This window comes from Oncorhynchus tshawytscha, linkage group LG06, assembly GCF_018296145.1.
Source record: "Oncorhynchus tshawytscha isolate Ot180627B linkage group LG06, Otsh_v2.0, whole genome shotgun sequence".
In the NCBI taxonomy this organism is placed as follows: domain Eukaryota; kingdom Metazoa; phylum Chordata; class Actinopteri; order Salmoniformes; family Salmonidae; genus Oncorhynchus; species Oncorhynchus tshawytscha.
In genome coordinates, this window is record NC_056434.1 from 75,646,945 (window position 1) to 75,661,712 (window position 14,768).

The window sequence follows — 14,768 nt, forward strand, 5'->3', positions numbered from 1 at the left end:
TAAAAATCCATTTCAAATCAAATCAAATCAAATTTTATTTGTCACATACACATGGTTAGCAGATGTTAATGCGAGTGTAGCGAAATGCTTGTGCTTCTAGTTCCGACAATGCAGTAATAACGAACAAGTAATCTAACTAACAATTCCAAAAAACTACTGTCTTATACACAGTGTAAGGGGATAAAGAATATGTACATAAGGATATATGAATGAGTGATGGTACAGAGCAGCATAGGCAAGATACAGTAGATGATATCGAGTACAGTATATACATATGAGATGAGTATGTAAACCAAGTGGCATAGTTAAAGTGGCTAGTGATACATGTATTACATAAGGATGCAGTCGATGATATAGAGTACAGTATCTACGTATGCATATGAGATGAATAATGTAGGGTAAGTAACATTATATAAGGTAGCATTGTTTAAAGTGGCTAGTGATATATTTACATCATTTCCCATCAATTCCCATTATTAAAGTGGCTGGAGTAGAGTCAGTGTCATTGACAGTGTGTTGGCAGTAGCCACTCAATGTTAGTGGTGGCTGTTTAACAGTCTGATGGCCTTGAGATAGAAGCTGTTTTTCAGTCTCTCGGTCCCAGCTTTGATGCACCTGTACTGACCTCGCCTTCTGGATGACAGCGGGGTGAACAGGCAGTGGCTCGGGTGGTTGTTGTCCTTGATGATCTTTATGGCCTTCCTGTAGCATCGGGTGGTGTAGGTGTCCTGGAGGGCAGGTAGTTTGCCCCCGGTGATGCGTTGTGCAGACCTCACTACCCTCTGGAGAGCCTTACGGTTGAGGGCGGTGCAGTTGCCATACCAGGCGGTGATACAGCCCGCCAGGATGCTCTCGATTCTGCATCTGTAGAAGTTTGTGAGTGCTTTTGGTGACAAGCCGAATTTCTTCAGCCTCCTGAGGTTGAAGAGGCGCTGCTGCGCCTTCCTCACGATGCTGTCTGTGTGAGTGGACCAATTCAGTTTGTCTGTGATGTGTATGCCGAGGAACTTAAAACTTGCTACCCTCTCCACTACTGTTCCATCGATGTGGATGGGGGGGTGTTCCCTCTGCTGTTTCCTGAAGTCCACAATCATCTCCTTAGTTTTGTTGACGTTGAGTGTGAGGTTATTTTCCTGACACCACACTCTGAGGGCCCTCACCTCCTCCCTGTAGGCCGTCTCGTCGTTGTTGGTAATCAAGCCTACCTCTGTTGTGTCGTCCGCAAACTTGATGATTGAGTTGGAGGCATGCGTGGCCACGCAGTCGTGGGTGAACAGGGAGTACAGGAGAGGGCTCAGAACGCACCCTTGTGGGGCCCCAGTGTTGAGGATCAGCGGGGAGGAGATGTTGTTGCCTACCCTCACCACCTGGGGGCGGCCCGTCAGGAAGTCCAGTACCCAGTTGCACAGGGCGGGGTCGAGACCCAGGGTCTCGAGCTTGATGACAAGCTTGGAGGGTACTATGGTGTTGAATGCCGAGCTGTAGTCGATGAACAGCATTCTCACATAGGTATTCCTCTTGTCCAGATGGGTTAGGGCAGTGTGCAGTGTGGTTGAGATTGCATCGTCTGTGGACCTATTTGGGCGGTAAGCAAATTGGAGTGGGTCTAGTGTGTCAGGTAGAGTGGAGGTGATATGGTCCTTGACTAGTCTCTCAAAGCACTTCATGATGACGGATGTGAGTGCTACGGGGCGGTAGTCGTTTAGCTCAGTTACCTTAGCTTTCTTGGGAACAGGAACAATGGTGGCCCTCTTGAAGCATGTGGGAACAGCAGACTGGTATAGGGATTGATTGAATATGTCCGTAAACACACCGGCCAGCTGGTCTGCGCATGCTCTGAGGGCGCGGCTGGGGATGCCGTCTGGGCCTGCAGCCTTGCGAGGGTTAACACGTTTAAATGTCTTACTCACTTCGGCTGCAGTGAAGGAGAGACCGCATGTTTTCGTTGCAGGCCGTGTCAGTGGCACTGTATTGTCCTCAAAGCGGGCAAAAAGTTATTTAGTCTGCCTGGGAGCAAGACATCCTGGTCCGTGACTGGGCTGGGTTTCTTCCTGTAGTCCATGATTGACTGTAGACCCTGCCACATGCCTCTTGTGTCTGAGCCGTTGAATTGAGATTCTACTTTGTCTCTGTACTGGCGCTTAGCTTGTTTGATAGCCTTGTGGAGGGAATAGCTGCACTGTTTGTATTCAGTCATGTTACCAGACACCTTGCCCTGATTAAAAGCAGTGGTTCGCGCCTTCAGTTTCACACGAATGCTGCCATCAATCCACGGTTTCTGGTTAGGGAATGTTTTAATCGTTGCTATGGGAACGACATCTTCAACGCACGTTCTAATGAACTCGCACACCAAATCAGCGTATTCGTCAATGTTGTTGTCTGACGCAATACGAAACATCTCCCAGTCCACGTGATGGAAGCAGTCTTGGAGTGTGGAGTCAGCTTGGTCAGACCAGCGTTGGACAGACCTCAGCGTGGGAGCTTCTTGTTTTAGTTTCTGTCTGTAGGCAGGGATCAACAAAATGGAGTCGTGGTCAGCTTTTCCGAAAGGGGGGCGGGGCAGGGCCTTATATGCGTCGCGGAAGTTAGAGTAACAATGATCCATAAATTACAGGTTGTAATGCAACGAAATAAGAAAAACGCCAAGGGGGGTGAATACTTTTGCAAGGCACTGTATTTCAACTTGATCAGCAGTTGTAAATGTAGGTATGATTTACTTGGCACAATATAGTGGCATATAGTAAAAGATATTGATGATGATGGATATTTCTTGTACAGATGTGGGATCTTAATTTGATGGCCTTGCTGCAGGAGAACTTTCTTGCAATGCAGAAAATGTGAAACCTGTAGTGTATTTGAGGTTTAAAAAGGCTTCTGAATTTGTCATTTACACTTTGAAATTTCGGACTTGATACCAACCCCTAGAAAAATGTCCATTAATTGTAATCCACATAATAATTCAAATGTCCTGTTGCTGCATGATTATTTTCCTGCTTTAGCAAACTTAATCAAATTAAGATTTTTCATCTGTCCAAGAACCGATATTTAGAGACTCCACAATCTAAAGCAGGTAATTTAAAACCTCTAGTGACTCCCCATCCCGGATCCGGGAGTGTAATCATCGACTGACAATAATTAGCATAACGCAACGGACATGAATATTACTAGAAAATATTCCTATTCATGAAAATCACAAGTGAAATATACTGAGACACAGCTTAGCCTTTTGTTAATCATCCTGTCATCTCAGATTTTCAAAATATGCTTTACAGCCAAAGCTAGACAAGCATTTGTGTAAGTTTATCGATAGCCTAGCATAGCATTTTGTCCAGCTAGCAGCAGGTAACTTGGTCACGGAAATCAGAAAAGCAATCAAATTAAATCATTTACCTTTGATGAGCTTCGGATGTTTTCACTCACGAGACTCCCAGTTAGATGGCCAATGTTCATTTTTTTCCCCAAAAATATTATTTTTGTAGGCGAAATAGCTCCGTTTGTCCTTCACGTTTGGCTGAGAAATCGACCGGAAATTACGGTCACGAAAACACAGAAAAATATTCCAAATTAGCTTCATAATATCGACAGAAACATGGAAAACGTTGTTTATCAATCTTCAAGGTGTTTTTCAAATATCTATTCAATAATATATCCACCGGGACAATTGGTTTTTCAGTAGGACCGATTGGAAAAATGGCTACCTCTGTATTTTACGCGAGAGTCACTCTGAGAGCCATCAGGTGACCACTTACACAATGTAGCCGCTTACGGGTATTCTTCAACATAAATGCGTAAAACTACGTCACAATGCTGTAGACACCTTGGGGAATATGTAGAAATCTGGTTGATAGCCCATTCACTGCTCAATAGGGACGCATTGGAACGCAAAGCTTTCATAACACGAGGCATTTCCGGATTGGATTTTTCTCAGGCTTTCGCCTGCAATATCAGTTCTGTTATACTCACAGACAATATTTTTACAGTTTTGGAAACTTTAGAGGGTTTTCTATCCTAAGCTGTCAATTATATGCATATTCTAGCATCTTGTCCTAACAAAATATCCTGTTTACTTTGTGTACGTTATTTTTCCAAAAATGAAAATAGTGCCCCCTAGTCACAACAGGTTTTAAAGGCCCAGTGCAGTCAAAAATGGGATTTTCTGTGTTATATGAAAATATATTTCCATAACAGCCTAGTGTGCAATTTAGAAATGGGTGATAATGCCCTTGTATTGTAAAAGCTATTTGAAAAAACTGCCTGAATAAGAAAGAGAGGTCCAAACCTCTCTGCCGATTACAGCTAGTTTCGCGTTTTTCCCTCCCTACTCAGACCACTCACAGACAGTCCCAGCAAAATTCTTCCTTGAGAAATTGCTCTTTGTTAAGAAGCTATTTTTGTTAGTTTTTGACCATTATAATTGAAAACAATCACGGTAAGGTACATTGGGTAACACTTTAATTGGATAGTCCATCTATAGATGCTCTACAGACTCTGTACAGACTATCAGTAATATTTAAACTAACTATCTACTAACCCTAGCCCTAACCTTAACCCTTATCCTAACCCTAAACTTAACCCTTACCCTAACCCTTATTCTAACCCTAACTGTAACCATAGCATGCAGTTGCTTTAAAAAGATAAATAGTTGTTGATAGTATGACCATCTTTAGAGCATCTACAGACCAACTTTCTGGATTATCCAAATAAAGTGTGACCCTTAATTGTTACCCAGAAATGATTTGATATTGACATAAAAACATCTTTAATATACAGTACCAGTCAAAGGTTTGGACACACCTACAGTACTCATTCAAGGGTTTTTCTTTATTTTTACTATTTTCTACAATGTAGAATAATTGTGAATACATCAAAACTATGAAATAATACATATGGATTCATGTAGTAACCAAAAAAGGATTAAACAAATAAAAACTATATTTGAGATTTGAGATTCTTCCAAGTAGCCATCCTTTGCCTTGATGACAGCTTCGCACATTCTTGGCATTCTCTCAACCAGCTTCATGGAGTGCATTTCAAGTAACAGGTGTGCCTTCTTAAAAGTTAATTTGTGGAATGTATTTCCTTCTTAATGCGTTTGAGCCAATCAGTTGTGTGGTGAAAAGGTAGGGGTGGTATACAGAAGACAGCCCTATTTGGTAAATGACAAAGTCCATATTATGGCAAGAACAGCTCAAATAAGCAAAGAGAAACAACAGTCCATCATTACTTTAAAAACAGGAAGATCAGTCAATCTAGAAACTTTCAAGAACTTTGAAACTGCACTTTCTTCAAGTGCAGTCGCAAAAACCATCAAGCGCTATGATGAAACTAGCTCTTATGAGGACCGCCACAACAAAGGAAGTCCCAGAGTTATCTCTGCTGCAGAGGATAAATTAATTAGAGTTACCAGCCTCAGAAATTGCAACCTAAATAAATGCTTCACAGAGTTCAATTAACAGACACATCTCAACATCAACTGTTCAGAGGAGACAGTGAATCAGGCCTTCATGGTCCAATTGCTGCAAGAAACCACTACTAAAGGACATCAATAATAAGAAGAGACTTGCTTATGCCAAGAAACATGAGCAATGGACATTAGACCGGTGGAAATCTGGTCCATTGAGTCCAAATATGAGATTTTTTTCCAAACAAGAACCAGAGTACGTGAATGGATGATCTGCTCATGTGTGGTTCCCACCATGAAGCATAGAGGAGGAGGTATGATGACGTGGGGGTGCTTTGCTGGTGACACTGTCTGTGATTTATTTCGAGTTCAAGGCACACTTAATTCTTGATACTACCCATCCCGCATGCGGGAGCGTAATCATAGCCTCAAACTAATTAGCATAACGCAGCGGACATAAATCTTCCTAGAAAATGCTCCTATTCATGAAAATCACAAATGAAATATATTGGGACACAGCTTAGCCTTTTGTTAACACTGTCATCTCAGATTTTCAAAATATGCTTTACAGCCAACGCTAGACAAGCATTTGTGTAAGTTTATCATGGCATAATACTATCCTAGGCTCTGCTACCAGCAGGCAACATTTTCACGAAAATAAGAAAAGCAATCAAATTAAATAATTTACCTTTGAAGAACTTTGGATGTTTTCACTCAGGAGACTCCCAGTTAGATAGCAAATGTTCCTTTTTTCCAAAAAGATTATTTTTGTAGGCGAAATAGCTCCGTTTGTTCTTCACGTTTGGCTGAGAAATCGACCGGAAAATGCAGTCACTAAAACTCCGAACTTTTTTCCAAATTAGCTCCATAATATCGACAGAAACATGGCAAACGTTGTTTAGAATCATTCCTCAAGGTGTTTTTCACATATCTATTCGATAAAATATCCACCGGGACAATTGGTTTCTCATAAGAAGCGATTGGAAAAATGGCTACTTGTGTACTTTACGCAAGATTTTCTGCGGGAGCCATCATGTGACCACTTGCTAAATGTGGTCCCTTACGGCTATTCTTCAACATAAATGTGTAAAAAGACGTCACAATGCTGTAGACACCTTGGGGAATACGTAGAAAGCATAAGCTCATTCGTAGCTCATTCACAGGCATATAAGGAGTCATTGGCATGCAGGGCTTTAAAAAAATGGGGCACTTCCTGGTTGGATTTTTATCTGGGTTTCGCCTGTAACATCAGTTCTATTGCACTCACAGACAATATCTGTGTTTTTTTTTATCCAAAGCTGTCAATTATATGCATAGTCGAGCATCTTGTTGTGACAAAATATCCCGTTTAAAACGGGAACGTTTTTTATCCAAAAATGAAAATACTGCCCCCTAGTTATAAAAGGTTAACCAGCATGGCCACCACAGCATTCTGCAGCAATACACCATCACATCTGGTTTGCGCTTAGTGGGACTATCATTTGTTTTTCAGCAATTCAATGACCCAATACGCCTCCAGGCTGTGTAAGGGCTATTTGACCAAGAAGGAGAGTGATGGAGTGTTGCATCAGATGACCTGGCTTCCACAATCACCCGACCTCAACCCAATTGAGATGGTTTGGGATGAGTTGGACCACGGAGTGAGGGAAGAGCAGAAAACAAGTGCTCAGCATATGTGGGAACTCCTTCAAGACTGTTGGAAAAGCATTCCAGGTGAAGCTGGTTGAGAGAATGCCAAGAGTGTGTAAAGCTGTCATCAAGACAAATGGTGTTATTTCATAGTTTTGATGTCTTCACTTTTATTCTACAATGTAGAAAATAGTAAAAATAAAGAAAAACCCTTGAATGAGTAGGTGTGTCCAAACCTTTGACTGGTACTGTATTTGTGATGTGCCAATCTATTCTCACATTGTTGTTGTGACATTTTACTTTTAAATAGTGAAGTCTCGCCATTGATACGCACAGGCCTTTAATGCATTTTGTGGTTTGTGAAAAACTTCATTTGATAAACAAACAATTACAGAGAAAAGAGCACAGTGGACGTACACTATTGTACACTTAGTGGGCCTTCCCTACTGATCTCCATATGAACTCTATTATCTCTGTAACGGGGTGAAGTGATAAGTCGAGATCTAAGATCTATGCATTCTGGATCCTCCCATTGAAAATATGATGGATGTGGAGAACTGAACTAGAAGGGGAAATGTTCAATCACTTTAATCCGGTTTATTATTTGCATAATGTTTGTGGGTGAATTGGCAACAGTGCTCTTCCCATAAAAGGAAATGATAACGGGACATTGAGCCTCAGTTCTGGCCTGTTTTGGACTTATTTTATATAGAGCCACAACTACAGGGAACTCTCTTCCACCTCAACTCAAGCTAGCAGTAAAATCAGATTTTTTTAAAAACAAACAGATAAAACAGTACCTCACGGAACATCACGGACTGTGAAGAGACACACTCTAACACACACACACACACACTCTAACACACACACTACACACACCCACACATTGTAATATTGTACATTTTATATTGTAAATGTGTAATATCTGAGCATTGTTACTTTTAATGGACAATGTCTTGATGTATTGTTGTATTTATGATGTAGTCTGTTGTTTGTACTATGATGTATTAATGTATTTCTGTTTGGACCCCAGGAAGAGTAATAAATACTAAATACTAAATTCAAAAGTTCTCTGTTCTCTTTCTCTCTCTCTCTCTCTCTCTGTCTCTCTCTCTCTCTCTCTCTCTCCCCCTCTCTCCCTCTCGCTCTCTCTCTCGCTCTCACTCTCACTCTCGCTCTCTCCCTCTCGCTCTCTCGCTCTCTCTCTCGCTCTTTCTCTCTCTCTCTCTCGCTCTCTCTCCCTCTCGCTCTCTTTCTCTCTCTCAGGTGGTGAAGCTTTTGAACACCAAGCGATCTCAGAATGTGGGGATCCTCATGTCCAGCATCCACTTGGACATGAAGGACATTCAGAATGGTGAGTGGTGATGTTCCACCTCAACACAGCATAATGATGTTATTGCAACCGGCTACGCCTGCTCTGTAGTTACCTAAATTCAAGTTCGTTCGGACAAAGCATTAAACTCGCTAGATTTCTGATGGATCTAGTCATAATTCATGTGTGTTATTGCCTCAAGTGAGATGCCTCATTATTGAGTTATCACTAGACTTTCAAGTAGGAAGGATCTGGTATTCTGTTTCTCTCTGTGTGTTTCCACCTTTCATTTGGTTTACTATATTCTATTTTATCCCACTTTCTCTCGTTCTCTAATCTATTGTCAGTCTGTGTCCTAGTCTAAATTGCCTTTTTAAAGGGGAACTACTCCAGACTTAACTGAGAATGGAATCTCCTCCTGTTATAGTCCTCTGATTGCCTCGCCATTCATCCCTCATCTGTGTGTCTAAACACGCCTTATAAGATGTACGCTGGGGAGGGTCTGTCTATCCTATAAGTTCTCTTCATAGGCTTATCTCAACGGGAGGAGGTGGGCCATACTCATCAGTCGCCAGTGTTAGGACTTTCTTTCAGCATACAGCATTAGTGTTGATTAGAGGGTACAGTATATCATGAGGTGATGAGATAGGGAAAGAGAAATACAGTGCTTCACATGTTCAGAATGATCTGGGAACCATCCACGTAATGTTACACTGTTTGGGATTGTAATATGTTCTCTAAACCCCACATCTAAAGAGACAAGGGAGAAAGAGACATTTTCTGAATCATAGTTTTGATGTTCTTTTTAATGACTGTGGCATTGTTTTATAGAGAGTCATGATAGCTCACCATTGGTGGTTATTTAAGCAATAAGGCACGATTGGGTGTGGTATATGGCCAATATACCACGACTAAGGGCTGTTCTTATCCATGACGCATCGCGAAGTGCCTGGACACAGCCCTTAGCCGTGGTATATAGGCCATATACCACAAACCCCCAGGTGCCTTATTGCTATTATAAACTAGTTACCAACATAATTAGAGCAGTAAAAACAAATGTTTTGTTATACCTGTGGTATACGATCTGATATACAACGGCTGTCAGCCAATCAGCATTCAGGGCTCGAACCACCCAGTTTAGAATTAGTCTTCTATTTGGCTGACACTTTCATAAGACACCTCCGTGCGATGTGGGCTTCCTGTAGGCTTTTAGAGGGCTAGTCATCGTGCTAGGTGCCAGGGTTGGAACCTGGATCATTGCGGTATGGAGGATGCTGGAAGTTGCTGCTGGGTTTGGTCATGGATGGGAGAGATGATACAGGCTTTTCCTCTCTGTCAGATACTCAACCCTGTTTGAGTCAGTAACTTAAACCAAATGAGTGAGAGTGAGAGAGCAGGCAGAGAGAGGGAGAGCAGGCAGAGAGAGGGAGAGCAGGCAGAGGAAGTGAGAGGCTGGCCCTGTGGTGACTGTGGAGGGAAAGAGAGTGTGAAAGGGTTTAGGGTGAAAGCTAAATAAAGAGAGAGAGAGAGAGAAACTGGTAGACAGAGGGTAGGGTGTGAGAGAGATCGAAATGGAGTATGTGATGGAGTCACTTGGGGATTGAAGAAGAGATAGAGGGATTCATATTATAGAAGAAGAAAGCTGTTTGAGGATTGTTCATTTTCTCTCACAGCAATTTTCCGTTGACAGACGTGGGATAACAAAATAAAATAAAGATCTGACAGTTTTGCTTGTTTGGCCAGACTGACCACAGTACAGAAACACCAAAAGGCCTTTACAGAGCAATTTCCAAATCCCCAATGATTTCCTACAGATCAAGGCCAGCAATATGAATGATTGGAAGAAGATCACAACTGGGTTGATGCTGTGTATACTTGTTTTCAGATCCCCATTAGCTATTACAAAGGCAGCAGCTATTCTTCCTGGGATCCACAAAAACACAAAACATGACAAGTAATGAAACACGGGCCTCCCGAGTGGCGCAGTGTTCTAAGGCACTGCATTGCAGTGCTAGAAGCGTCACTACAGACCCTGGTTCAATCCCAGGCTGTGTCGCAGCCGGCCTCGACCGGGAGACCCATGAGGCAGCGCACAATTGGCCCAGCGTCATCCGGGTTAGGGGAGGTTTTGGCCGACTTGTCCCATCGCACTCTTGCGACTCCTTGTGGCAGGCGCATGCATGCTGACTTCGGTCGCCAGCTGTACAGTGTTTCCTCTGACACATTGGTGCAGCTGGCTTCTGAGTTAAGCGAGCAGTGTGTCAAGAAGCAGTGCGGCTTGGCGGTTCGTGTTTCGGAGGACGCATGGCTCTCGACCTTCGCCTTTCATATGGGTGTTGCAGCGATGGGACAAGATCGCAACTACCAATTGGATCTCATGAAATTGTGGAGAAAAAGGGGTAAAAAGTACAACAACAAAAATAAAATTACGAAACACTAGTTCACTGATAGACAGGTCGGCAAAAATACCAATTGTTTACACATAGATTTATGTGTTAGGTCAGTGGTTAGGTGGTGAATAGTAACTACAAAGGTTTTCATAGAACACTCATTCAACTGATTTATCTACACTTATATTCCAGGGAGGGTTACATTCGGCTTCTATTAAAAAGGAGATTGTGTGCAAAAGTTTCAGCTTGGAATGCATGTGTCATGCAAGTTCATTAACCTTTCGTAATCAGACGTACTGCAGGAAAGCCTGAATATGTCATGTTTATTATATCCTGTTGCTTTTTAGATGAGCTTTGTGACAGTACTTCAACATAGATCAGATGATATACGTATGTGGTCTCTCTGTGCTCAATGCATACCTCAACACGTCAGGTTAAACAAGCTAGACCCCCAGGCTCTGTTTATCTTTAACATTTACTTTCAAAGGATTACACTCACAGGTGTGAGGTCCTTGCGTTGAGACAAAAAGGTGACATCATACACTGAAATTCAAACACAGCGCTTTTTACCTTGACAGATTTTTCAAGAACCCACATTTATGTTTTAGTTTATGACTTCCAGTGTTAAAGGGGAGGGATGACAACTTGGATACTCAGTTCCAGTAGTACCTGTGGTGTGAGAAAGCAGTCTGTACTGCAGTGTGTGAGATGTGTCACCAGCTCATCAGATGGCCAGCAAGAACAGCCCTTGTACCAACAACCTAGAAACCAAGTGTAATGTAGATTATTTTGTTTTTCACCTTTATTTAACCAGGTAAGCTAGTTGAGAACAAGTTCTCATTTGCAACTGCGACCTGGCCAAGATAAAGCATAGCAATTCGACACATACAACAACACAGAGTTACACATGGAATAAACAAAACATACTCAATAATACAGTAGAACAAAAGAAAACAAAAAGTCTATATACAGTGAGTGCAAATGAGGTAAGATGAGGGAGTTAAGGCAATAAATAGGCCATGGTGGCGAAGTAATTACAATATGTGCAGAAGATGAATGTGCATGTAGAGATACTGGGGTGCAAAGGAGCAAGATAAATAAATAAATACAGTATGGGGATGAGGTAGGTAGATAGATGGGCTGTTTACAGATGGGCTATGTTCAGGTGCAGTGATCTGTGAGCTGCTCTGACAGCTGGTGCTTAAAGCTAGTGAGGGAGATATGACCATCTTCAGAGATTTTTGCAGTTCGTTCCAGTCATGGGCAGCAGAGAACTGGAAGGAAAGACGACAAAAGGAGGAATTGGCTTTGGGGGTGACCAGTGAGAAATACCTGCTGGAGCGTGTGCTACGAGTGGGTGCTGCTATGGTGACCAGTGAGCTGAGATAAGGCTGGGCTTTACCTAGCAGAGACTTGTAGATAACCTGTAGCCAGTGGGTTTGGCGATGAGTATGAAGCGAGGGCCAACCAACGAGAGCGTACAGGTCACAATGGTGGGTAGTGTATGGGGCTTTGGTGACAAAACGGATGACACTGTGATAGACTGCATCCAGTTTGTTGAGTAGAGTGTTGGAGGTTATTTTATAGAATACATCACCGAAGTCGAGGATCGGTAGGATGGTCAGTTTTACGAGGGTATGTTTGGCAGCATGAGTGAAGGATGCTTTGTTGCGATATAGGAAGACGATTCTAGATTTCATTTTGGATTGGAGATGCTTAATGTGAGTCTGGAAGGAGAGTTTACAGTCTAACCAGACACCTAGGTATTTGTAGTATTCAGAGCCGTCCAGAGTAGTGATGCTGGATGGGCGAGCAGATGCGGGCAGTGATCGGTTGAATAGCATGCATTTCGTTTTATTTGCGTTTAAGAGCAATTGGAGGCCAAGGAAGGAGAGTTGTATGGCATTGAAGCTCGTCTGGAGGTTAGTTAACACAGTGTCCAAAGATGGGCCAGAAATATACAGAACGGTGTTGTCTGTGTAGAGGTGTATCAGAGAATCACCAGCAGCAAGAGCAACATCATTGATGTATACAGAGAAGAGAGTCAGCCCAAGGATTGAACCCTGTGGCACCCCCATAGAGACTGCCAGAGGTCTGGACAACAGGCCGATTTGACACACTGAACCCTGTCTGAGAAGTAGTTGGTAAACAAGGCGAGGCATTTGAGAAACCAAGCCTGTCGATAAGAATGTGGTTTGACAGAGTCAAAAGACTTGGCCAGGTTGTAGAATATGGCTGCACAGTAATGTCTCTTATCAATGGCGGTTATGATGTCGTTTAGAACCTTAAGCGTGGCTGAGGTGCACCCATGACCAGCTCTGAAACCAGATTGCATAGCGGAGAAGATACGGTGGGATTCAAAATGGTCGGTAATCTGTTTGTTGACTTGGCTTTCGAAGACCTTAGAAAGACAGTGTAGGATAGATATAAGTCTGTAGCAGTTTGGGTCTAGAGTGTCACCCCCTATGAAGAGGAGGATGACCGCGGCAGCTTTCTAATCTTTGGGAATCTCAGACGATAGAGAGGTTAAACAGGCTAGTAATAGGGGTTGCAACAATTTTGGCGGATCATTTTAGAAAGAGAGGATCCAGATTGTCTAGCCCGGCTGATTTGTAGGGGTCCAGATTTTGCAGCTCTTTCAGAACATCAGCTATCTGGATTTGGGTGAAGGAGAAATGGTGGGGGCTTTGGCGGATTGCTGTGGAGGGTGCCGGGCAGTTGACCGGGGTAGGGGTAGCCAGGTGGAAAGCATGGCCAGCTGTAGAGAAATGCTTATTGAAATTCTCAATTATAGTGGATTTATCGGTGGTGACAGTGTTTCCTAGCCTCAGTGCAGTGGGCAGCTGGGAGGAGGTACTCTTATTCTCCATGGACTTTACAGTGTCCCAGAACTTTTTTGAGTTAGTACTACAGGATGCAAATTTCTGTTTGAAAAAGCTAGCCTTAGCTTTCCTAACTGCCTGTGTATATCTGTTCCTAACTTCCCAGAAAAGTTGAATATCACAGGGGCTATTCGATACTAATGCAGAACGCCACAGGATGTTTTTGTGCTGGTCAAGGGCAGAATGGTCTGGAGTGAACCAAGCACTATATCTATTCCTAGTTCTACATTTTTTGAATGGGGCATGCTTATTTAAGATGGTGAGGAAGGCACTTTAAAGAATAGCCAGGCATCATCTACTGACGGGATGAGGTCAATGTCATTCCAGGATATCCCGGCCAGGTCGATTAGAAAGGCCTGCTCGCAGAAGTGTTTTAGGGAGCGTTTGACAGTGATGAGGGGTGATCGTTTGGTCGCAGACCCATTACGGATACAGGCAATGAGGCAGTGATCGCTGAGATATCGATTGAAAACAGCAGAGGTGTATTTGGAGGGCGAGTTAGTTAGGATGACATCTATGAGGGTGCCCGTGTTTACAGATTTGGAGTTGTATCTGGTAGGTTCATTGATAATTTGTGTGAGATTGAGGGCATCAAGCTTGGATTGTAGGATAGCCGGGGTGTTAAGCATGTCCCCGTTTAGGTCACCTAGTAGCACGAGCTCAGAAGATAGATGGTATTTTGTACTGTAGATTATGCATGTATTGAAGTCCCTGTGCGCTTACCAGCAACAGCAAAATATGTTTCTCATATTTCTCATGGATCAAATTAATTTAGTAGGGAAATGGGACTGTAATCAGTCTAGATATCTTGACATTAGTTATCTTTTAGTCCGAAATTAATGATAACTCAGTCGGGGGGCTAAATGTACTGTATGAGTGTATTGGCAGATCTGCCAAGGCTGAACACATGCTGTTGTTGTTCTTGTCATGACTGGTTAAGATTTCTTTGTAAGATGGGACCAAAATATTTTATCAAATAGGAACTCGGCAGATATTATCATTAAATGCTACATATTCTTTCCCTTCTTTTCAAGCCATTCTGAACATGGACAACACTGTGGTGGACCTTGAGACCTTGCAATCCCTGTATGACAATGTAAGTTGTTTGAAATATATTAATGATTATACACTATGCTTTTTCATTGGTAAACGTT

At 42.6% G+C, this 14,768-nt stretch overlaps 1 protein-coding gene across 1 annotated transcript in view; it reads left to right on the forward strand.

Annotated features, from left to right (window-relative positions):
* The window catches only part of LOC112253543 (formin-2), a 97,001-nt gene that overhangs the window by 30,742 nt on the left and 51,491 nt on the right, over positions 1 to 14,768 (forward strand). Inside the window, 2 exon segments of the mRNA XM_042323620.1 lie at positions 8,297 to 8,384; positions 14,649 to 14,710. Coding sequence (XP_042179554.1) covers positions 8,297 to 8,384; positions 14,649 to 14,710 — 150 coding nt within the window.